The following is a 24,574-nucleotide window of genomic DNA, read 5'->3' on the forward strand; positions in this document are numbered from 1 at the left end:
TCGCCATCTTCGCAGTAGTGAATGCGCCTATAGAGATAAATGCACACTTCATACGAATTAAGCAGAGAGCAGCCCATTTCTGCTCGTTTTTAATTATTTTGTTTAAAAGTACACATTTCAAGCTTTCTATAGATAGGCCTATACTTCTCGTGTATGTGAGGCAAGTAACTTATACGCTGAGTTTCGTTGATTAATTAGACGCGCTCCAGTTCACACGCCCGCGCCTCCGTGTCCAGTATATCTACTATATTTGCTTCTTATTTATTATTCCAGGCAATTTGTTGATAAAACATTGATTAAAAATGAAGATACAATTTATACTAAACGAAATTCACTTTAAAGAAAGGCTTTCTACAAAACTTAATAAGTGGTCAAAATCATGAGCCATTCCAAATGTTTTCTGATATATTGGGCATCTTATGATCATATCTGACTCATCTCATACGGTTCCCTTTTCATATAATCAACATAGATGAAATAAAAAAAACATTATATTGTGAAACTTAAATATAAAACGTATGTTTAGTTTTTTCTTACTTATATTTAAGCGTCACACTGCTCCGCTTTGCTCACATGCTCTGGTGTGTAGCCTATAGCCTATACATGCATGTGTGCGTGATGTGATGGAGGGGTGCGATTTTCGAATAATAATTGAATAATACCCAGCGATCTTCGAATATTATTTTTGCTTGAAATGCCCATCCCTACTGGTAACGTATTACACCTTTTTCGTTGGATGCTTCAGTTTTAGCGCAGCTAACCAAAAACGTCTACTCTCTGGCATTGAATGTAGCTGATACGAACCGGACATAGGCATTCTCTCCTTTTTATCTTATGCTCAAAGCACCCAGTTTCTAAAAAAAAAATTTATCTTCTTTGAATTGTTAAAACAACCAACAACAGCACATGTAGAGCCTGAACTCATTCTCTCAATGCTAATACAGTACGAACCGGAAGTAGGCAACCGGAGTCGTCGTCATGGCGGCGCGCATTGTTTAGAGCAGAATAAGGTGGATATAGACAAAGAGTATAGAAGAACAAGAGGCGAAACTCTGATGCTTTTTTGGAAATAGCCACTAGGTGGCGCTTCGGTAGCGCAGCCGCCATTTTGGGGTGAAAATTCCAACTGGAGTTACTGGACAACAGCACAGATAACAGTTAATCCAATCATTAAATACACATTTGAAATATTTTTTTCTTGCTTTATTGAGTATTTCCATTTTATGCAACTTTACACATTTATTACTATTATTAGTTACCAACTCCACTAGGCCTGAAATTTATTTCTTACTTTTTACCCATACAAAAATGTAATGTATGGCCATATATGTTATATTTTAAATATCATGACATATATCTATACATATATTTGACTTATCTGAGAACACAATATAGCCTATGCCTGCAACATATATGAACATTTATGTGTCCAAACATGTGAAGAAAATATTTGAGTTAATCTACTATATATGATACCATATATCTGCATATATTACAGAGTATAGTATTTCTCGCATATATGGACAACATCAAGTATAAATATTTGACATACATATTTGTTTCCCCACATATTTAATAAATGTATGTAAACATACATGCATGTGATACTGATGCATTGAAATAAGTACATATATGCATACATATATGCGTCTTAGGCTACATATATTTAACATTTATGTGCATATACGGGAAAATATTTGGCACTTACATGAAAACGGACATTTTTGCTATATTGTTTCATATATGTCTATGTGTTTTATATGAATTTTGCATATATTTTCATATAGGCAGCAGACATGGGCACTGACATTATGCTATATGTTATATATAAATATTGTCCAACATTCCCAATTATCTGATATAGCATACTGTTATATGTTGGTATTAATTAAGTGTTTGTAATGCTAATACTAGAGGTTTTGTGGGAAAAAAGTAGAACACTTGTTTAAGTCTGTGAAATAAACTGTTAAAAGGTATTTGATGTACTAGTCTAGTGATTGTACGTTATTCTGTGTTGTCATCATTCAGTTTGGATTTGATCTTTAATGTAGGCTACTTTAAAAACAAAAAATTACATAGCAGCTGATATTGCCATAGCGACAGCAAAAAGCTAGTGGATAGTGATGGAAGTCCGGCTCTTTTCAAAGAATCGGCTTTTAGAGCGGCTCGTTCGCGAACGACACAACACTAGTGGACTGGCGAGTCGCTTTCACCCCAAAATGGCGGAAGCGTAGCGCTGCTGCTGGGCGCTGGTGTTGCAATGGAACGTTCTATTGAGTTTCGCCTCTTGTTCTTCTATACTTTTTGATATAGATCAGTGGTTATGCCCTAAATTACTACATGATTAACTCACTGTATTTTTTCTATGTACATTTCTGAAATGCACTTTCTGTAAAGCTGTTTTGAAACAATATGTATTGTGAAAACCGCTATACAAATAAATTTGAATTGTATTGAATTGAATAGAAACATAACTATCACTGGAATAATGATCCAATCATAGAATCTTATTTGCCTATTTAAATCCAAACAGAAACTTTCTCTTTTTTTGGTCTTGGCAGTGTATAACATGCATAAGAAGAAACTTACTCTTGAGATAAGGGAGGAAAAAAAACACAAAGGAATTTTAAAATAATGTGTATTGTCATGTTAAGAAATACATATTTTCAAAATAGCATTCAAGTAATTAAGAATGAACTGACACTACAGGATATTGCTAAAATATAAAAACAAATTATATTGAATCACTTGTGTTTTTGTTTTGGTGTTGAAAGGGAAATTAATGGGGAATTTTATTTTACTTTTTTACTTTGTGAAATATCATGGTCAAAAATATAAGCTTAAAATTATAAATAAAAATAAAAATAAATAAAAACACGAGAGTGACACATGTTAAACAGAATAAGAGCTGATGGTGGTTTCACATTTAATAACATATTAAATTTATTTATTTAAAAAAATGATTTTTAATCTACATGAAGTGTTGATTTACAATCTGAGAAGAGGTTATTTTTGGTAGTGGGGTCAAAATAAAAAGTGAAAAAAAAATGTATTGGGCATTTGTAAATAATAATCTACTGATTATCTCTGATTAATATTAAAGTGGAGTTGTTGCTATTTCAAAAACTAATGGCAGATAGAAGTTTGTTTTCCCCTCTAGAATTAAAGAACAACATTACACATTATCGTAACATAATGATAAGCAACATTACTTTTATCTAAAAGGCTCCACAGTGATCACAGGGTCAGTCCCTCTGGACCAGCACGAAGTTAAGTGCTTTGGTCAAGGTCACAATAATGGAAAGATTGTGATCTCAGTAATTACAGTAGTTACTGTAGGTAGCTCATGGGATTCGCCTCTGCCTGGGATTGATTTGTATTAACAGCCCTGATTTTTATCCACCAAGTTACCAGGCTATCCATGAAGGTTATTATTTGGAATGGGGAAGTTTATGCATATTTGAATCAATATGGCGGGTTTCACAGACAGGCCTTGGATTAAGCAAGGAGTAGGCTTAGGGCATTTAAGTAGCTTTTATAAACATGCCTTAGAAAAACAACATAACTGGTGTGCATCTTGAGACAAAACAATGGTGATGTATTTAAAGATATGTCAGAGCAAGTTGCTTTCAGTTAAAACAGCTCCAACATGCATTTTAGTCTACGACTAGCTTAAGCCTTGTCTGTGAAACCGGGCTTTTGAATATTAAGTTCAATATGGATTTTCCACATCAAACAATTGTGTATTGTTTCAACAAGATGTGAGAACAGCAGGAGCCTGCAACTTTAAGCTCCTGGGACAGGATACCATTGTATCCACCACTAGTGTATATGTACTTACTTAATGTTCACCTTGCAATTTTGCTGTTAACATAAAACCTATTTTATAATAATAATAATAATAAATGACCACTAGATTGTAAAAATTGCTGATTTTTTAATGTTTAACCAACAATCAGCAAAAGACAAAGCACAATGCTTGCGCTTACTGGCAATTTGTGTCTTCAAAGAAAGCTGATTCTGTCAAGTTAAGTTTCTTTAACTGTTCAGCAACCAAAACTCCTTCAATAGCATACATTTTCTTATTAAATGACTTGGAATCCTTTGCAATGTCTGCCTTGATTTTGTGCTGTTTTAGAAGGGACCTGGATTTTATAACCTTTAAATTCATGGAGCAAGTAATAGTCTTGAGTTTTGCCCAAGGGTGACCTTTAAAATCTCACATTTCGTGTTAAGCAAACTATACATAGGACCTTTCATACACACATTAAGGATTGGGCTTCAACTTAATAATCTTTGCTGATGTGCATAGACAGTTTCTAATCAAACACATTTGAGTACTGCCATTTAGCAACTGCCAGTTTAACAATTCTCTTATAGGATTGTGATACAATTTATGGTGCTGTGATAAACTGTGATAAAATAAAGCGACACTTTTATGAGCTCTGCAATAGTCAGTGGAAGCTCTTATGGAAGTCTTTATAGAATACTTCCACAGCATGACAGTGCTACAGCTATAAAGATGTAGACTCTACATAATAAAGAGCTTTGGGTTTTGGATCTGCGCACTGGGTTTCTCTTTTTATAGCATCCCCTCTGGTCATTTTTTTCTACTGCAAATTAAAGACAAGAAGGAACATTTGTTGTTTTAATCAAGTTCATTCAAGCAGAGCTTGGATGTTAGTCCAGATGGGACAGAGAACAAATATATCTGTATAATAAATAATAATAAATAATAAAAATGTCATTGGACCGTGGAAGCTTGTTAATCGTGTGTGTGTGTGTGTGTGTGTGTGTGTGTGTGTGTGTGTGTGTGTGTGTGTGTGTGTGTGTGTGTGTGTGTGTGTGTGTGTGTGTGTGTGTGTGTGTGTGTGTGTGTGTGTGTGTACTACCAGTCAAAAGTTTGGAATAATTAAGTGTTTTTACTTTAACCCATTCAGACCCTGAGGTCATTGAAATAGACATCAAATGGTTTTTAGTTTAAACCAATACAATTATATGTTTGTATAATATGAGTACTGCCTGGTCTCCCGGTCCCCAGTCACAATGAAAATATAACCACAATATAACATAATACATTTATTTGCTAATTTATGCTGGCAGAACCATCAACTTGCAACTGTAATAATCTTAATAGCATCAACTGATAATATTTAAAGTTAATTTGAAGATCTTTCAGAGCTGTAGATCACAGGATTTTTTTAAATCGCAATAGGCTCCATGTCCTGGTCTAATGTTAATGTTTTACGAACTTGAATTTTTATTAAGTATTAATATTATTAATGTAATTTCATGTCTTCAATGTTGTGACCTTAAATTGCCATTCATTAGTTTGAATGAAAAACAGCAACAGTAAATTTGAAATGAGTAAACACGTAAACACACACACACACACACACACACACACGCGCACACTGATGGCAACAAAAAGAATCAAAGTTTTTTGAGACTATTCTATTATACCCTTTTTTCTATATTCTTATTGCATTACCGTTTGATACAGTATGTGTAACTTCACATACTGTGTTTAAAACTTCATAAGTACTGTATGGTTAAAGTATGATGAATATTATGTTGATTTAGTCCATGAACGAGTTGGCACAAATCTTGTTTTGTAGACTCATTTATAAATTGGAGAAGAGCAAATATCATGTGCATAAAAAACTATTTGCTCAGTGGGAAAAACACAGGTCTGAAAGGGACAAAAACATTATAATGTTGCAAAAGATCAAATAAATTGATTTAAAATAAATACTGCTCTTTTGAACTTTCTAGTCATCAAAAAATATATAGCATGGTTTCCTCACATGAACAGTAAGCAACTATTATTAAAGGAGCTGTATGTAAGAAATGTATTTCAATTAATCATAAAATGGCCCTGATATGTCACTAGACATTAAGAAATCATGTTCATTTCAAATACTTATATCAATGACAACAGTAGTCCGGCCAGGATATTGTAATTTAAAAAGTGAAGTTGCAGCCCTCAACTGATGTTTATATTGTCATGTTGTGTTTTGGTCTGATGCGCCAGCCTCCACCTATCTACCAATCATGGAGTCAGTAGTGTTGCGGCATCCGGGTTGCCAGCTCTGCTAGTTATCACAGCTGCAGCTACAAACGTGTCGGAATCGAAAAAAAAAAAAGTCTACGTTGCGAAACCAAAAAAATCTTGTTATGAATCCGAAATACTTCGTGACAAAGTCCGAAATAAAACAAGGATCTGTATAGGAGATGCCTTTGAAAGATGGAGACGGCTGGAAACGGAGAATTTGAAGACAGACGCCAACGTTGCTAATTTTCTCCTGGACAGGTAACTAAGATTCATCTATGTTTGGCTAACTTGTACTTGATGTAAATGGACATTTCAAATATTCATGACAGTCGAACAAAGTTATGCATGTTCCTGCAAAGTAACATTACGTTAGCTCATATGGAGGAGGAGGTCATCGACTTGAAAAGGTAACGTTAAGGAATTATTTGGGTAATAAAAACGGCGAGTCGTCATTACTAACATTAGCAATGCATTATCAGAGCCCGTTTCTCTGTCATTATGATGAGACGCTGAGGAAAACAAAATTAGGACGCCCATTATTGTTTATCATGCAAGTTCTACAGCCCAAAATAATAGAATGACAAGTAATCTTTCACTAGGGCTGGGCGATAGGAACTAAAAAAAAAATCCCCGATTTTTTCACAAAAAATCCGATTTACGATTTAAATCGATTTTTTTCTCTCCCTAGTTAAAATCAATCTGCAGATGACAAAGAAATTGTCAAAACAAGTTTTAACTTTATTTTGTTTTAATATTCCCTTCTGGGATTTGATCTCCATTAAAGTGCAATCAAAAACAACAAGCCAAAAAGACAAGAGGACAGGCCCTGTCTTTGAAAACAATGAAAATGTAACATAAAATAAAATGGGTGGATTGGGATTGGGGGGGATGTGTAAAAAACAAAAAAACTTGCATCACAATAAGTGTATTGTGATTGTCAAATTATTTGGTAACTAAACATAATTTTATTAAGTTTACTGGTATGCTACTGTTTTTATTATTGCTTAACACAAATTTCCCAATTTCAATTCAATTCTTGTGATTTGATTCTGATCTTGATTCAATATAAATTCCTTTGGATAAATATTAGGTACAATACAGTAGATACGTTAATGTGTTAATTGTTCTCCCCAAAAAAAAAAAAGTCCTAATGCTGTAAACATACAGAGAGCCCTGTCAGCTGGTATTATTAAAGGTTTACTAAGGTTTAATTTACTAACTGAAATTAAATATAATGCGTTTTTTATTTTATAATGCGTCTAACTAACATGCGTGCTATGGGTCATTAAAAGCCGTCCTGAGGTAAATGTAACGTTACGTGACATATGTTGTTCTCCAGCTGTTTTATGGACATCTTTCCGCGGTTGAAAAACACTGATCGATCGATTTTATTACATTTCGGTAAGTTGGTAGTAAAGAGTAGCCTAACAGATGTTCGGTTCACGTGCCGCTTGAATCTGCCAGCGTTCTTACACGTCACATTTACAAGCGCCAACACAGTGTTTATTGTTTGAATCTGAGAATCTGTTTCATATCGATAGTAACCTGCTCTGTCTTGTTTGTTGGTGTCAGTGTCCTCTTTGCTTCGCGATTTTTCTCTGCGTGAGAAAATGGATGTGTGGCGTGAGAGCGTGTAAAAAGTGACAGAATTGCGTCTCTCACAGTGAACTCGTGAGAGTTGGCGGCCCTGCAGATTCTACTTGTAGCCTAAATGTTTTCGGCGGGTGTGCTTCTGCTACCGCGGTCTTGTTCATTTGCCATGTTGTTTGTGTATCTCTATCATGGCAAGCGCTGAGCCCGGTCGGAACTACGGGAGCCCATACGGGAGCGTCGGCGGTTGTTAAAGAGAAAACCGATTTTCATAAAAAAAAATCGGCGTAAACTACACATTCGAGTTAATCGATAAAATCGATTTATCGCCCAGCCCTATCTTTCACATCACATATTTTAGTGTAATGGACGTGTACTGCAGGGTAAGTTAAAAAATATTGCTGGTCGCTTTCACTTATAGCGTCAGCTAAATGAATAGCTGTATCTTTGATATCGGTTACACACAGTGACAGAGGCTTGTGCTTGTACTTACGTTAATGACAGATACCTACCCTTACAAGTTAGACTAACAGCTGTTCTAACAATGTACTGTCACATACAAGCGCACATCTTTACGATTATATTTGGCTAATCGCCATTAGTAAATTTTTGCGATATATAACTACTTTGCAAAACATCTCTCATTTTTAGCATAAACATAATTAACAGAAAAAGCTTCTTGTAGCAGCCTAAGTTCCTGCTGGATCCTGCAAACTATCTGGCAACCTGGAGTCAGGGAGGAGGCGGAGGGGATACACCGCTCTACAGTGATTTGAAAGTGATTGCAGAACCAGTTTTGGCCACATTCTTACATACGGCTGCTTTAAGTTACAACATTGCTAAAAATAAGGAATGATTCTTGAACAGCAAATCAGGATATTAGAATGATCTCTGAAGGATTATGTGAAACTGAAAACTGAAGTAATGACTGCTGAAATTCTGCTGTGCTATCACAGGAATAAATTACATTTTAAAATATAGACCTATTAAAATAACGATAATAATTTGTTACATATATATAGCACTTTCTCAGCACTTTTACATAAAAGGGGAGGGATCTCCTCAACCACCACCAATGTGCAGCATCCACCTGGACGACGCAACGGCAGCCATATTGCGTCAGAACGCCCACCACACACCAGCTTATTAGTGCAGAGGACTAAAGACATAGAGTGATGAAGCCTATCAGTGTATATATATATATATATATATATATATATATATATATATATATATATATATATATCAGATTATGGACAGAGGCTAATGGGCAAATTTGCTAAAACCTGCTTAGCTTCAGGGGGGAACCAGCCTTGGGCTACAGGGTTATATGGCTGCTGGCAATAGAAATTACATTTAAATTGTATATTACATTACATTACATTAAACTGTATGTGGAGTTGGGGAGGTGGAGTGATGCCAAAACGGCTGATGCAAGAGCAAGGTGAGCGGCTGCTTGTATGCTCCGGCAGTAAATTGAAAGGTTATATTGGTTCACTCCTCCCGAAATTACATTGTGAACTTCACATTTTCATAATAACCTGAGCCACCTGAAATCAATCCCGGTCCCGGTCAATCCAGCTCCGGAACAGCTCGCGGTCTTCCTGCTGGGCTTGGACAATGGCTTGGAACCGTCGCTCCTGATCGTCCCTCATGCCCTGCAGAGCCTCATGGTGTTCCTGGTGAAGACTCGCGAGCAAGTGGCATATCCAGCGGAGACTGCATGACGTCAGAGGCCCAACGATCTTCTTCCTCCCGGGTTTCGGCACCAGTGTAACGCAGTTCAGATGTTATGGGAAGAAGGAGGCAGGAACCAGCGAACATTCAAACGCATTTTAACCCTCTGGGGACTAAGCTCTTTTTGGTCCGTTTTCTCTATTTTTACATTTGGGCTTATAAACTATATGTAATGGAGATGGAACACTATGTGTTTGGTATCTATGGATTCAGAAGACCCTAAGCTAACATATGCACACATGTAATATGTTTATAAAGGAAGTATGAGTGAAAATGTACCATAAACTAGAGAATTTCAAAAACGGAAATTTGATTTTTGGCATTTATTTTTCTGTAAATCACACAACAATAGTGAACAGTTTTAGAACAAAAAATATATTTGTCAAAGAATTTGCTTGACAGACATGTGTTATTGTTAAATAAAATGTGTAAAGAACAATGAAAAATTTAACTTTATTTACAAATAGTCCCAGGCGTTATTCTGAGGAATGTTTAGAATTTTCTAAGCAATGCTTTCTCCTCGTCACTCTCCAGTAATTGTTCCAGAGCTTGTTCCACCGTAAATCGTTTACTGCTTGCCATCATAAAAGTGCTAAAACAATAAATAATGCTATAATTGTATGTGTATATATATATATATATATATATATATATATATATATATTATAATTGTTCTGTCTCTCTCTCATATCTCTGTGCGCACTCGCTCCGTAAAGCCTTGTTTAAACTCGACGCGTCCGTTCACTTTCTGTCGTCTCTGCCACGAGACGCTGTTTACGTAATAGTATATAGTACCACTCCTTGCAAGGCTACAGAGTCCTCCGATTTGCTAGAATACGTCATGGTAACCTTTCTCTGATTGGGTAAGAAAAATATTCCTCCATCGGCAATTTTTCCATTGGTTGCTGCTCGTGAATCTGCCAAACAACATCGATTTCATTGGCTTTTGAAGTAGTGGTATGTCGCAACAAGGAAGTGTGTATACAAGCCGGGTAAGTTTGTTATCACTGTTTTCAGCGGAATCTGAGAAAGGCGGCAAAAAAGACTGCACCTCTCTATCATTAATAGTTTTTAAGATAATTACACATTTGTAAAAGTATGTCATTTTGGGCGGTACCGCCAAACAAATACAAAATGAAAGTAAAAGACAGCAGCCCCTCACGAACGACTGCTGTCACATATAGCAAAACAAGCACAAATCCAGGCCTGGCCTCTCTCTATCTCAACTGTTGTCGCTTCTCCGTGAGAGATATGAGAGCGGTGCGTCGCGCAGGTAGCGCTCTTCAGTAATCACGCCACCGGCCTCATCCTGCTCGCCACAGTAATCAGCATGGTTGATTTTAAAAACGATAAGCAAGCGCTGCTTTGTTTACTGTTTGTATATCTTCCGTCCTAGTTTTGGTTTCCCTTTTTTAATGACGAATATAGATTATTGATACCTGCTGATAAAGACAGTTGTTTTGTTACACACCGACTCAGAATGCACGTAAGACAGTCGCCTGTAGTCTTTGCGGTGTGTGCACTTTATGGCCAAGACAAAGCCGATGTGAGGCGACAACACAGTCAGCTGTCATTGCCAATAGTTCTTTAAAGACGGCTTGATGTGCCACGGCCTTGGTCGATAAAGCTCAGACTACAGGAGTTTTTAAATCTTAACCGATTGTGAAATCTGGTTGCACCACGCAAATAAGGGGAATCTTCACATATTTTTTTCTTTCAAATCTCAAACCAGCACACACTACAAAAAATCGTGGCACATCACACACTACAAGATATTCTTAAGATTATCATGCCATTTAGCAGCTCACGTGATCATGGGGTCTCATGGGGTACCAGATGTAAACAAAATGGACACTGTGTCGCGGCAACTTGCTGTATTCTAAGCGTGAAAAAAATAGCCGTGTTGTTATCACATTTTGACCAGCCGTTCCTCCATTTCCGCTGTACAGCTGCTTGTTGTTTTGCAGTTGCCATTTGCGGTTGCCATTGTATCCTTGTAGACTTGTCTCTTATTGGCTATTGTGGAAATGAAACATTTAACGTAAGTTCTGCCAGGCAGACTCAATTGTTACGTCACTTATAACCTTCACATCTAACCAGTCGTGTTCTAATACTTGTAGTATAAAAGATCGGTACTTACACATGTCTGAGTTCGCAGATGCTGATGCCAACATTCACCACCATCCTCCCCACCACCACCAGGATGGTCCCTGTCCATACCTCTCAGGGGGTCGGCTGCGCCCCTGCCTTCATCTTCAGGCAGGAAATGCAGATTACGTTAACCTCGGATTGCGAGCTACGGACAGGGCCTATGCCAAAGAACTTTATAACACAATGCTTGCTTGCTGGGCTGTTAATAAATTAATGCTTTGTTACGTCATTTTGTCTCCCGAGTCTTTCTGGTAGAATTACTGACGTAATCCTAGTCGTAATCATCCTGATTTAAAATCCTAAATATTACATGTTTGATATTGTCGGGGTGGCCCCGATGTGTCCGCGAGCAGATCGGGAGGTTTAAGATTTCATCTAAAATTGCCTCACATTACCAGATAATGTGGGCCATACATCGGAACCGACTGATGTCCTGGACGTTATTTTTTTCTCTGAATGTTGGGAGGGATAAATCAGGCAAAAATCAGCCTGAAACTCCTGTAGACTGAGTCTGGCTTAAGGCACCCACACACTACAAGATAACCGGGACGATTTTGGGCCCCATTCTCCCTTTCCGACAATTCTAGGTGAAGTCTCAATTATCTTGAGATTATCTCTCAGATTATTTTATCAGATTTTCCTGTGGTGTGAGGTGTGTTAAGAGTGATTGAATGTGCTCGGATGTACGTCGGGGCCACACCAATCACAAATCATAGATATTCAACAAGTTGGATATTTAAAGCAAGATCAGAAATCCTGACTCACTCACATTCTGTATATTGTCACGTAGAATGAAACGATACCAAATCAGAAAGTGAGCTGATGGAAGCATAACACGACTTCATCAAGGTCAATAAGTGTCTTAAGAGATCTTTTGACCTTTTCATGACAAGCCAGTGTTAGTTCCGGTTGTAGAATGTCATGTAGTGTGACTTTCCAAATGTTTAATGATATTTATGAATTATTGTTATTCATAATATTTGTAAATATAATAATGATAATAATATGAAAAATTATGTTATAAAACATTTAAGAAAATAATAATCAAGATTTACTCACTCAAATGTATGCAAGGTGTAAGGGAAAACTTGTTTTTACTTCTTTACTTGGTGGTTACACCACATATTTAGAGGTATAAAAATCACTATTTATTACATTAAACAATACTGTATTGCAATGCTGAATCTACAACTGGTTAACTTCTTATTTTTCCGTAATTTCTTTTTCATATAGGCCTACTTGTCTGATCTAATTGAAACCCAGTAGGCTGAGATAACTCAAGCTTGTTTTTTGAGGGGTCTATTGTATTATTACAAAGTAGGCATGCACTCAGTTAGAAAAGCCATTGTCAGCCACCACTATTGTGACATTGTGTCTGTTTGGTGTCAATTAAAAAGGCCCTGGGGTCTTAAGGACCTCTACCACGAGAACACGAGAGTTAAAGCTTTCAAGTTGATGTACTAGAACCGCAATATCCTTCACAAATCAAACTGTGAGGAATAAAACAATGAGAGAGAAAAAAAACTTGCACTGCATCACTGAACAGTGTGCCTCGCTCTAACAATTGATGAACAAAACACAAGGCAAAAGCCAGCCTGCTGAAGAACACACGTTTCTCCTCAACCAGCAAGATTAGCAGATCAAATGAAGCAGGATCCAAGCGGCTCGGAACTCCAGAGTGTCCCATAAGCATTACAGCAGTAGCCAGTTCACAAGCCCTATTATCACTCTGCCTTTATTTTTGCCTTGAGCGATGTCGCACACTAGAGCAGAGCATAGTGAGCTTTTACATTGATTGGCAGATCCCAGAAGGACATAGACATAGGAGGTTTACAGCCTCTGTCATTGTCTGATCTATCTGTGACGGTTGTCCGATGTCAGCATCATGACTCAAGCATGTAATAATCATTCAACAGTGGACTGCACCGTGTTAACGCAGCAACATCATCTGGGCTGGAGGTCCTGCTTTAATCTAAGACAGTGCCCTTGGTGAGATCAAAGTCTTTCTATTTAAAAGGAAAGACCCGATGTGCAGATTTTCATTGGACCACATATTTGTAGGGTTAAGAAGCCCCCGAAGTTGGCTTAATGGATGGATATTAAACAAGACAAATGTATGCGTTTCCCAAGCTGCCTGTAAGATTTACAGTATTTTTGCCCTCTTTTAATTTCTTAAAGTACCTTGTGATGTAACCACTTTTCAGCCAGTGGCGCATGCCAAATACCCCAGTACATGAAGCTTCCTTCTGCAGACAGGTACAAAATATTGAATATTCACAAAGGAACTTCATATTATATCATTATGTATGCCAAGAATTCAGAATCAAACATGACAATGAACAAATTAGAGAAATACAATCAAATTCATACAGTGCAGCTGCTTCATGCAAATGTCATTATGCGCCTAATGTATTCAAGGCCATATCATTAACTCCAGCGTTTTAGCAGAACATTTCATTTGACACTGATGTCTCGGAAACCGTCTCAGCGTATGACATACCTGACTGAGTGTAATGCAATGTGGCATATATTTCTGCTTGAGAGAACACACCTGTCAGAGAAATATTTTCTCATATAGAGCAGGTGCATCATAACAGTCCGAACACAAAGCTAGCACACAACCTGAAGAGATCTGTTGTGACCTGAGGGAAAGATCAGCTAGTCCACGTGAAGCTGCCATCTCAGAGCGAAGCCAAAATCTCCACAAAAAACAATCTCTATTGACATCAAAGAGAGTGAGAAGAAGAAAGAAAAAAAACTCAATCGTATGAGCCATTTCGGGTAGCACATAAATTGAGCGCATGGTGGTTAATTAGTTGGTCTTATATAAACTGTTTTACAATCACCTTGATTTGGAGATTAGCTATAATAAAACTGGAATATTTGGAAATTTGTCTTGTGTGTTGTCTATCTAACTTCTCTACGGATATCATCTAGATTTGCATTATTTATATTTGAACTATTATTTTGTTAAGTAGATAGATTATCCAAGGTGACATTTGCATTGTAAAGGACATTGTCAATTATCTGCATTGTGCCATCTCGTGCTAAATTTAAACATTTTAACACGTTGAGATTAAGTTAAGCCTTTAAAAACATAACAGGGTTGACAGTAACAGGGTAATGAATTACACAGGTCATTTAGCCACTTTTGTTCAAGGTCATGACAAGAATGTGCTTATTAGGCCTACAATGATTTAAATCTTATATCTATTTTTTTATATAATCAATTGTTTACTGCACAAAATCATGGTAACATGCTTGACTATATAAGATTGTCCCCTACTGACAGACCTAAGAAAATATACAATACAGTGATGAAAAAGAGGGAAAACTTACACGTGTCCTTGAAGAATTTTACTTTTTTTGTACTATTTTTCATTTATGGAATTGTCCACTATTTTGTTAACACCTGGGCTGTAACAACTTTAAAAAACGTTATAAATAAAACACTTCAATACATCTTGTGAACATCTTCAATAAAGTTATAATGCCTGTACATGGGACTGTCCAATAGTAATCTTAATGGAAAGTGCTCGAACTGCAAACTGTTGCTATGGTTACCTGCTTTTTTGGCGTACAATTATCGCATTCTGACAACTTTTTTGATTACTGAATCGTAGTTTGGAATAAGTGTTGAAGTGCATATGTTAAGTTAAAAAAAAGAAAAGAAGAGAAAACATTCACACCCACAGGGTGTTTTGATATGAATCTTTAGGGGTCAAGCATTAATTAGCCATTGCCTCCAAACGCCACATAACTCACACAGATTCATGTAGGCTACTTTTGAAACCAGTCAATAGATGCATGAAAGTCGAGTGTGTATAAGGTTTGCACATAAAACGCATCACAGATGTAAGTTGCAAGTATAGCCCCATGCGTTAAAAAGTCAACAAATCATCACATGATTAAAAAGAGGAGCAGCTTTGTTGATTAAATGAAACGCGTTACCTGAGTTTTGAGGGGTTCTCCGTGCTCAATGATGCTTATAAAAGGAATTTCCAAAAAAGAGGACATAAATTCCATTTGTACTATTTCTTCCTGCGTCTGAGGGAAGGCGAGCACAGCCGAGACCCCCTGGACCACTATATCCTGACACACACACCTGAAGAGCGACTCGGGGTCTCCGCTCGGGGCTTCCCGAGCCACCACGTCCAGGCTCAAGTTGTACGGAAGAAAGTTGTTGCCGCTTTCGGCGAGACCGCTGAGGGCGCGGTGGAGAGCCGCCCGCACCCGGACCGACTGACGGGGAGGCAGGAGGGCACCCAGGCGCACGGTGTGTCCTATCCGCGCTAGGATGTGGCAGGGCTGCGGGTGAGAATGAGCGGGCTGGACGAGCAGGGTATGGAGAAGGAATATTTGCGATCCCAAATAAAAGTATGCCAAGAATATGTAGAAGATGAAATTCATCCTGCTTCACTCTCAAAGGTGGTGATGAGGCATTGTCAGAAGATAGCATTGCTCGCCTTGTTGTCTGGTCTTTTCTTTAACGTCCTTTTTTGTTTTGTTTTTCAGTTTTTTTGTGCAGGATGGTGTTTGAGGAGTGATCTATGGAGTTACTGTGTGAATGTGATACTCTGCTCTGTAGAGGTGGGGGTTTCTCGAAAGGCGGAGATGTCGTTCCGTTCACACCCAAAGAAGCGCTGGAGAGGCGTAATGTATCATTAAGAGAACAGCGCGAGAGAGAACGACTCTGTTATTAACACCTCTTTTTGCCCCAAGTAACGTTTTTACACTTCAATCCTCATGTTGTTTGCGGTTTTAGAGAGGCAGACTTTTCCTACCATGAAACTGATAAACACGAACTTATTTAACAAATAGTATTTTTTATGGAAAAAAATGTATGGTAGATAGATAGGCACATAGCAAGTGCACACACACTTAAAAATTTCTATGCCATGCCTTAAAGGAATAGTTCAGACCAAAATAAACATTTGATGCATCATTACACTGAAAGCTTTCCCCTCCGCTGCAGCTCTCAAATATCAGTCGTTTCAAACTAATGGCTTCTCATAAGAGAACCAAAGGTATTGTGTTAATTTAATGCCGGACATTTCGGTTTATTTGTCACACAAAATTATCACATTGTAAAGAATGTAGAAGACTTGGAAAATAGCCCACAACTTGTAATATTACACTGTTTTGTTCTTCTTTTTTTTTTTTGGAGCTTAAAATAAATTTTTTTTAAAAATGCTTGGAAATGACCTGGAACAAAAAGAGGGTGAGTAGAAATAATGAATTATCAAAGCACTGGGTAAACTATGTCTCCTCCCACTTTTAAAATTGTCCTTATTCCCTAGTAGGTGTAAAAGTCTCAATGCATTTTCACATGCTAAGTTACTCAAATATGATTAATTCATGTAATTTTTCGCAAATAGCCTACTACAACATTTAGTGTATTACAATATTTAAATATTACAATATCAAATCTGCAGTTATAGAAAAAAAAACAAGATGGAGGGATAGAAGCGCTTAAATTTACATGAAAAATAAAAGAGAGAGATCACAGAAGGCAGGTGATGGTAAGTGGGTCACTGTTTTGGACCCATGTATCAGAGATTCGATTCGGGCCAGTCATGCGGTAAAATGGAATCTGATGGAAGTGGACTGAAGCCTCGTCCAATCATACTCTCTTTTATACGCTATTTAGAACTAGAGTAGCATGGAATGTGAGACTAATGTTATATTCACCTTAATTATAATATTAAGCACTAAAAGCTGAATTGAACAACAACAACAAAAAAGTCACTGTCCATACATCTATGCTGGTTATTCCTTAGTTGTGGTGAATGAAATGTCAGAATATCATCTTTGGATTCAAAGTAACAAAAAAAAAACAGTCAGCAATTATGCTCAATTGTTTGAAGCTGGAACCTTCATATTTCTGAGTTTGATGCGCTGAAGTAAACAATAGCAGGTTAAATACAGCTGGTAGAGGAATATTTTTCTCCAACAGTAAGAAAAAAAATCCTCTATTAAGATTCTATAACTTAGAAAAAGAAAAAGTATGAAATATGGATTAAATCAGGAAGAGGAAGGTGCAAATTTACTGTCACTCCCTCATTGGCTTTATTTGAAACTGTAAAGGCCGTGTAGTTGAATGTATGTAATCACTATGCAATGCAGTTAATACTTGTCAGCACTATGGAATGCCACAATTAGCATATTGCATTTCTCACAGAACATTAAAATAAGACTGCTGATTCATTTAATTCAGGAAACATAAAACATAAAGAGCACTCACCCTCATAACTGAAGAGATACATTCATAATAACAGGCTTTTGATTTAAAAAAAACCTTATCCTTCTTTAATCAACAAGAAAGCATAAAACATTAGGTCTAAAAGCCAACAAATAAAATAAAAAATGACTGGGGCAGTCTTGGCCTAATGGTTAGGGAGTCAGACTGGTAACTTTCCCGGTTCAATTCTCAATACCAGAAGAAAATGACTGATGTGTCCTTTAGCAAGACACCTAACCCCCAATCGCTCCCCTGGGCGCATGTTTTGGTTGAACAAAACTTGATGTGAGCTACAAGAACATGAGAAACTCCTGGAAAGTGATAATGCACAAACTCATAGCTTTTACAGCTTGTTTTTTTCAATAAGGCCTCCCTGAAGTATATAATTGGGTTGGTTTGCAACATCACCCAGCTTGCACGAACACTCAGCCTCATTAGCAACCCCTCAGTCACAGCTGTCGTGCAGCTGAACCTTTTTCTGTAGCACAACTACCCCAGCCAATTTCCTCGAGACCGTATATTGATCAGTGTGCGTGATCAACTGATCTGAGCTGGGTAATACACAGCAGAGAGGTATCCTTGTCTCTAAAGGTGTTCTGATAATAGGTGAATGCCCACTGTCCTTTCAACTGCAGAGGAAATGAGATGAGATTAACAGGGAGACTGTGATACAACATAGGACAACACCAATTAAATGAAAGACTTTATCTCTCCAAGATGAAAAAAAGAGCCTGGGCAAATATGCAGACTTTGTCATTGTTTAAATAATGTCTGAACCTAACAAATAACTCCCTGGCTGTAGTGTGTCCAAAAAACTTTTACTCTATTTTTAAGAAAAGTTTAAACTGAATGACCATCAAGTAAAAAGTAATCATATATTTTCCTTACACATTGATATCTCTATTTTTTAAATGGGGTGTTTATTTACACCAAGTGCAAATAGAGTGGGGCGTCAGAATGATGTCAGAACCCAGAAGAGTAATTCCTTCGTCGGCTCGTACCTTCGAGATTTTCCTATGGGGTTTTATAATGGGTTTTTTTCCATCCATCTTCAACCGCTTATCCAGGTTGGGTCGTGGGTGCAGCAGCTCCAGCAGGGAACCCCAAACATCCCTTTCCCGAGCCACATTAACTAGCTCTAACTGTGGGATCCCGAGGCGTTCCCAGACCAGTGTAGAGATATAATCTCTCCACTTAGCCCTCCTCGGTTTTCCCCGAGGCCTCCTCCCAGCTGGACGTGCCTGGAACACCTCCCTAGGGAGGTGCCCAAGAGGCGTCCTTACCAGATGCCCGAACCACCTCAACTGGCTTGAAGATAACTTAACGATACTTTGACTTGATCTTCTCCATGCTCTCTCCTGCCTTTACTAACTGCAAGTAAATCGATAACTAATTGTGAATGGATGGTAGTTTTGTACTCCAAAATATACTATGACGAGATTGGCTACCTTTGATTAGGCTATTCTCGCATGACAGAAGACTACTTCTTGCTTCTATGATTACATTCAAAGAGAATTTAGGAAAGAAGAAATATGGGACAAAACATGATTTTTTAATAATAAGTTGGGACACTAAAAATAGAGCTGTCCCGGGGAATGTCTGGTCACCCTAGTTTTGGTTCTTTTGCTGTTGTAGGCTGTAAGGACCTTTGAAATAACTGAAATCATTTGGTGAAGTGATATGGACATGTGGTCAAGACCTGTCTGGAACTACTTTAGCCATGCTTTCCCTGAAAATAATTGCACACTTTAGTACGTTTGTCAACCAATCAGATTCAAGCATTCAACAGCCCTGAGTATAATTGTTATTATTGCATACTGTTTTAAAATATACTACAATACATTGAGTCGAAAATAGTATAAAAATAATAATCTGCCACTATTTGTGCTAAGTATAGATATCTAACAACTATGTACACAGTGGAATAAAAATACCAATTTCAACTAGTGCAAATAGCTGCTGTCTTTTTATAAAATATATTTTTCAAGATAAAGAGTACTTCTTAAAAACCTTATGATTTAATAGTAGTTATTAAACGACTCTGTGGAATACTGGATTCTGATTGGTGAATCGAGTCATCCAGCGGTATGTTATTCCCTGATAACAAACGATAAAAACATATACCTATATACCTAGCCAAGTCATATACCTATAATCATCCGTCCTTCGGATGAGACGTTAAACCGAGGTCCTGACTCTCTGTGGTCACAAAAAATCCCAGGATGTTCGAAAGAGTAGGGGTGTAACCCCGGCATCCTGGCCAAATTGCCCCTTGGCCTCTGTCCATCACGGCCTCCTAATCATCCCCATATACTGATTGGCTTCATAACTGTCTCCTCTCCACCAGTAAGCTGGTGTGTTGTGGGCGTTCTTGCGCAATATGGCTGCCGCCCAACATCCAGGTGGATGCTGCACATTGGTGGTGGTTGAGGAGATTCCCTTCCATATGTATAGCGCTTTGAGTGCAGAGAAAAGCGCTGTATAAATGTAATGATTTATTATTATTATTATTATTATATAACACAGGCTCATCAGGGTAACTGAAGTTGGCGCTATACACTTGCTAGGAACGTTTTTTCTTTATGGAAGTTTTGCATTTGGTAAGCTAATAAAATATTAAAACTCAAATCTATATTTTGTGTACAATAATTTAATTATGTCGTCTGGGTATCGCTGATTGTTTCATAAAAACGCAGCTGCCGCCATTTTGCAAAGATTGTTTTGTACACTGTAATGGATTGTAGGATAACAAACTGGTATGATTTTTTTTTTTTAAAGATAAATTTCAAATCAATATCTCTTATCCCCATAATTATTTATGAGGCGAAATACCGTGTAATGAGTGGTATGACTGTACTGCAAGACCCCTCCGCGTCGAGGTCCTGATCAAACTGTCTGGGTTCATTCTGCGATAACAACCGGCTGGATGTACATTATCCATTACATATCATAAAAATTATTTTTCATACATTTTTGAAAAGTTATACCACATCCTGACATTTTAGTCAAGTCAAGTCAACTTTATTTATATAGCATACTCTCTACAATATCTCGATACGATTTTTTTTCTGCATGTTGATTGTGTCACAGAACAGAAGATTGCAAACACAGGTAAAATCTGTTTAGAGTTTATTGAATGACACAGGAAATTAGCAGATTAGTCTCTGGATTGCAGATTGTGATGGTGATACTGGCATGTGAATGATAAGTCTTATCTTTTGCAGGTAGAGAAGAGAAGTGGCTGGTGGTGGATAGAAGAAGATGATGACACACGGAAGACTGAAGAAGATGAAGGACAGGACAGTTCGATGCACAGGCAAGTAATCCACAAGCAAGTGCTCAGTTAGAAGTTCAGTGTTGAACAACGAGACAGACGCTGATGAGTGTGTGAAGCAGGCTTAAATAGAGAGGAGCTGAGGAACATGATTGATGGCAGGTGTGAATGATTGTGAAGTGTGCGGGTGTGCACCGCAAATCCCCCCCTCCCCCTACCCCCTCTCCCCGATGATGATGTATCCGTCCGAAGGGACAGTGTCACAGTGTCTGGTTTGTGTTCCCTGGGTTGCCACTAGAGGTCCTCGTTCTCACGGTGTCTTTCACGTTTGACTTCATTTCCCAGCATTCTGTCTGTCACTCATCAGTTCATTGCACTCAGCTGTTTCCCATCACCTTGTTAGTTTGAGTGTATATATACCCTTTCTGTTTTAGTGTTTGTCACGGAGTCGTTGTTATTCATCATGTCACTTTTGAGGTCTGTTCTGCTTTGTGCTAGTTTGTTTATTGTTTTATGTTTTTGGATTGCTACGTTGGTTTTGACCCCTGCCTGGACTGGATTTATGTTTTTGGATTACCCTAATAAATACTGCAAATTGGATCTCTCTTTTTCCCGTGTGTGCAACGTGACAGAACGACTCCGTCCACAAATAGATCCAGCAGTATGGACTTTTGTGGATCTTCCCCAAATGCCGAGAAGGAGAGGAGGCAGCAGAGGGGGAATTCGCGGGTTGAAGAGATTCCCCCCCGTATGAACATTCATCAATGTTTTGCCTTATGGGCCCAACTGACTGAGGAAGCCGCAGCGGCTAAGGCTTCAGCGAAATCTTCCATCAGAAATGGTGAGTCGTTTCTGGGGACTCGTCAGAAGTTCTCCAGAACTCGGGGAGGTTGCAGGGGAGGAGGTGGTCGACAAGTTCCACGACACCGTCCTCCGCCTGGCGATTTTTCTGATCCGGAGCCGCCGGACTGGCCCAGCATAAGATCCTCGCCGCTGGTTCCGCCCAGCACAGGATCCTCGCTGCGGGCTCCGTCCAGCACAAGATCCTCCCCGCTGGTTCTGCCCAGCACAAGATCCTCGGCGCTGGTTCCGCCCAGGACAAGATCTTCGTCGCTGGTTCCGCCCAGCACAGGATCTTCGCCGCTGGTTTTGTCCAGCCCCGAGCCCTCACCGCTGGCGCCGTCCAGCCTCGAGCTCTCACCACTGGCGCCGTCCAGCCCAGCGCCCTCTCGCACTCATGGACGGAGGAGGAGGAAGAGACACAGTCCATCTGCCCAGCCAGAGACCGCCCCGTCTGCCCAGTCAGAGACTGTTCACGTTCCGTCTGCCCATTCAGAGACTGTTCACGTTCCGTCTGCCCAGTCAGAGACTGTTCACGCTCCGTCTGCCCAGTCAAAGACTGTTCACGCTCCGTCTGCCCAGTCAGAGACTGTTCACGTCCCGTCCGCCCAGTCAGAGACTATTCAGGTCACATCTGCCCAGACAGAGACGGCTCACGCCACGTCTGCCCAGTCGGAGACAGATCGGGAGATGCCCATTCTCGTGGCCGGAGGGGCACTGATCGGCTATTTAGAGCGTCTAGCTCGGATCCTGGAGACGCCCTTCAGACCTTTAGTGTCTGCCGTTCCTGAGCCGGAGCCAGTGTCTGCCGTTCCTGAGCCGGAGCCAGTGTCTGTTCCTGAGCCGGAGCCAGTGTCTGTTCCTGAGCCGGAGCCAGTGTCTGTTCCTGAGCCGGAGCCAGTGTCTGTTCCTGATCCTGAGCTTGTTTCTGTGTTTGTGTCTGTCCTTGTGGTTATTTCTGTTCTAGTGACTGTTTCTGAGCCGGTGTTTGCAGTTCCTGAGCCGGTGGCTGTTGCTCCAGAGGCAGAGCCAGTGCCTGTTCCAGAGCCGGAGACAGAGCCAGTGCCTGTTCCAGAGCCAGACCCGGAGACAGAGCCAGTGCCTGTTCCAGAGCCAGTGTCTGTTCCTGAGCCGGAGGCAGAGCCAATGCCTGTTCCTGAGCCGGAGGCAGAGCCAATGCCTGTTCCAGAGCCGGAGGCAGAGCCAATGCCTGTTCCAGAGCCGGAGGCAGAGCCAATGCCTGTTCCAGAGCCGGAGGCAGAGCCAGTGCCTGTTCCAGAGCTGGAGCCAATTTCTGTTCCAAAGCCAGTGCCTGTTCCAGTGCATGAGCCGGTGTCTGTTTATGAGCCGGTGTCTGTTGCTGTTCCTGCGCCATGGTCGCCCTCGCCCTGGTCTTCACCGCCCTGGCCGCCCGAGGGGTCTTCACCGCCCTGGCCGCCCGAGGGGTCTTCACCGCCCTGGCCGCCCGAGGGGTCTTCACCGCCCTGGCCGCCCGAGGGGTCTTCACCGCCCTGGCCGCCCGAGGGGTCTTCACCGCCCTGGTCGCCCGAGGGGTCTTCACCGCCCTGGCCGCCCGAGGGGTCTTCACCGCCCTGGCCGCCCGAGGGGTCTTCACCGCCCTGGTCGCCCGAGGGGTCTTCACCGCCCTGGTCGCCCGAGGGGTCTTCACCGCCCTGGCCGCCCGATGGGTCGTCTGCTTCGCCCTGGCCGCCCGATGGACTGTCTGCTTTGCCCTGGCCGCCCGATGGACTGTCTGCTTCGCCCTGGCCGCACGATGGACTGTCAGCTTCGCCCTGGCCGCCCGATGGACTGTCAGCTTCGCCCTGGCCGCCCGATGGACTGTCAGCTTCGCCCTGGCCGCCCGATGGACTGTCAGCTTCGCCCTGGCCGCCCGATGAACTGTCTGCTTCGCCCTGGCCACCCGATGGACTGTCTGCTTCGACCTGGCCGCCCGATGGACTGTGTGCTTCGCCCTGGCCGCCCGATGGACCGTCTGCTTCGCCCTGGCCGCCGGCTAAACCATCACCCCCTGTTTCTGTTCCCTTCCATGGACCTGGCCCCCCATCCCTCCCCCTGATCCTCCACCGTTCCACCTCCCTCCTGGCCTCTTGTTTTGTTTGTTTTTTGTGGGTCTTGGAGCGTCTGGTAGCCGCTCCGTAGAGGGGGGGTTATGTCACAGTGTCTGGTTTGTGTTCCCTGGGTTGCCACTAGAGGTCCTCGTTCTCACGGTGTCTTTCACGTTTGACTTCATTTCCCAGCATTCTGTCTGTCACTCATCAGTTCATTGCACTCAGCTGTTTCCCATCACCTTGTTAGTTTGAGTGTATATATACCCTTTCTGTTTTAGTGTTTGTCACGGAGTCTTTGTTATTCATCACGTCACTTTTGAGGTCTGTTCTGCTTTGTACTAGTTTGTTTATTGTTTTATGTTTTTGGATTGCTACGTTGGTTTTGACCCCTGCCTGGACTGGATTTATGTTTTTGGATTACCCTAATAAATACTGCAAATTGGATCTCTCTTTTTCCCGTGTGTGCAACGTGACAGACAGACCCAGAGAAAGTTTTATATTACTTTCGCTAAGAAGTAACAATAAAAGATCATGCCAAACTATGGTGAGCCCTACAAAACAAATCATAGTATGGTAAAAAAAAAAAAAAAAAAAAAAATCTATTGTTACAAAATGTT

General features: G+C 40.1%; 1 protein-coding gene across 1 annotated transcript in view; it reads right to left on the reverse strand.

Annotated features, from left to right (window-relative positions):
- The window catches only part of grin3bb (glutamate receptor, ionotropic, N-methyl-D-aspartate 3Bb), a 192,260-nt gene extending 176,075 nt beyond the window's left edge, over window positions 1-16,185 (reverse strand). The window contains exon 1 of the mRNA XM_077202924.1: window positions 15,485-16,185. Coding sequence (XP_077059039.1) covers window positions 15,485-15,943 — 459 coding nt within the window. The 5' untranslated portion in view covers window positions 15,944-16,185. The remainder of the gene's footprint in view (window positions 1-15,484) is intronic.
- Between the last annotated feature and the right edge of the window lie 8,389 nt (window positions 16,186-24,574).

Source organism: Siphateles boraxobius, unplaced genomic scaffold, assembly GCF_051911475.1.
Source record: "Siphateles boraxobius isolate OS27281-9 unplaced genomic scaffold, OSU_SipBor_1 5, whole genome shotgun sequence".
In the NCBI taxonomy this organism is placed as follows: Eukaryota; Metazoa; Chordata; class Actinopteri; order Cypriniformes; family Leuciscidae; genus Siphateles; species Siphateles boraxobius.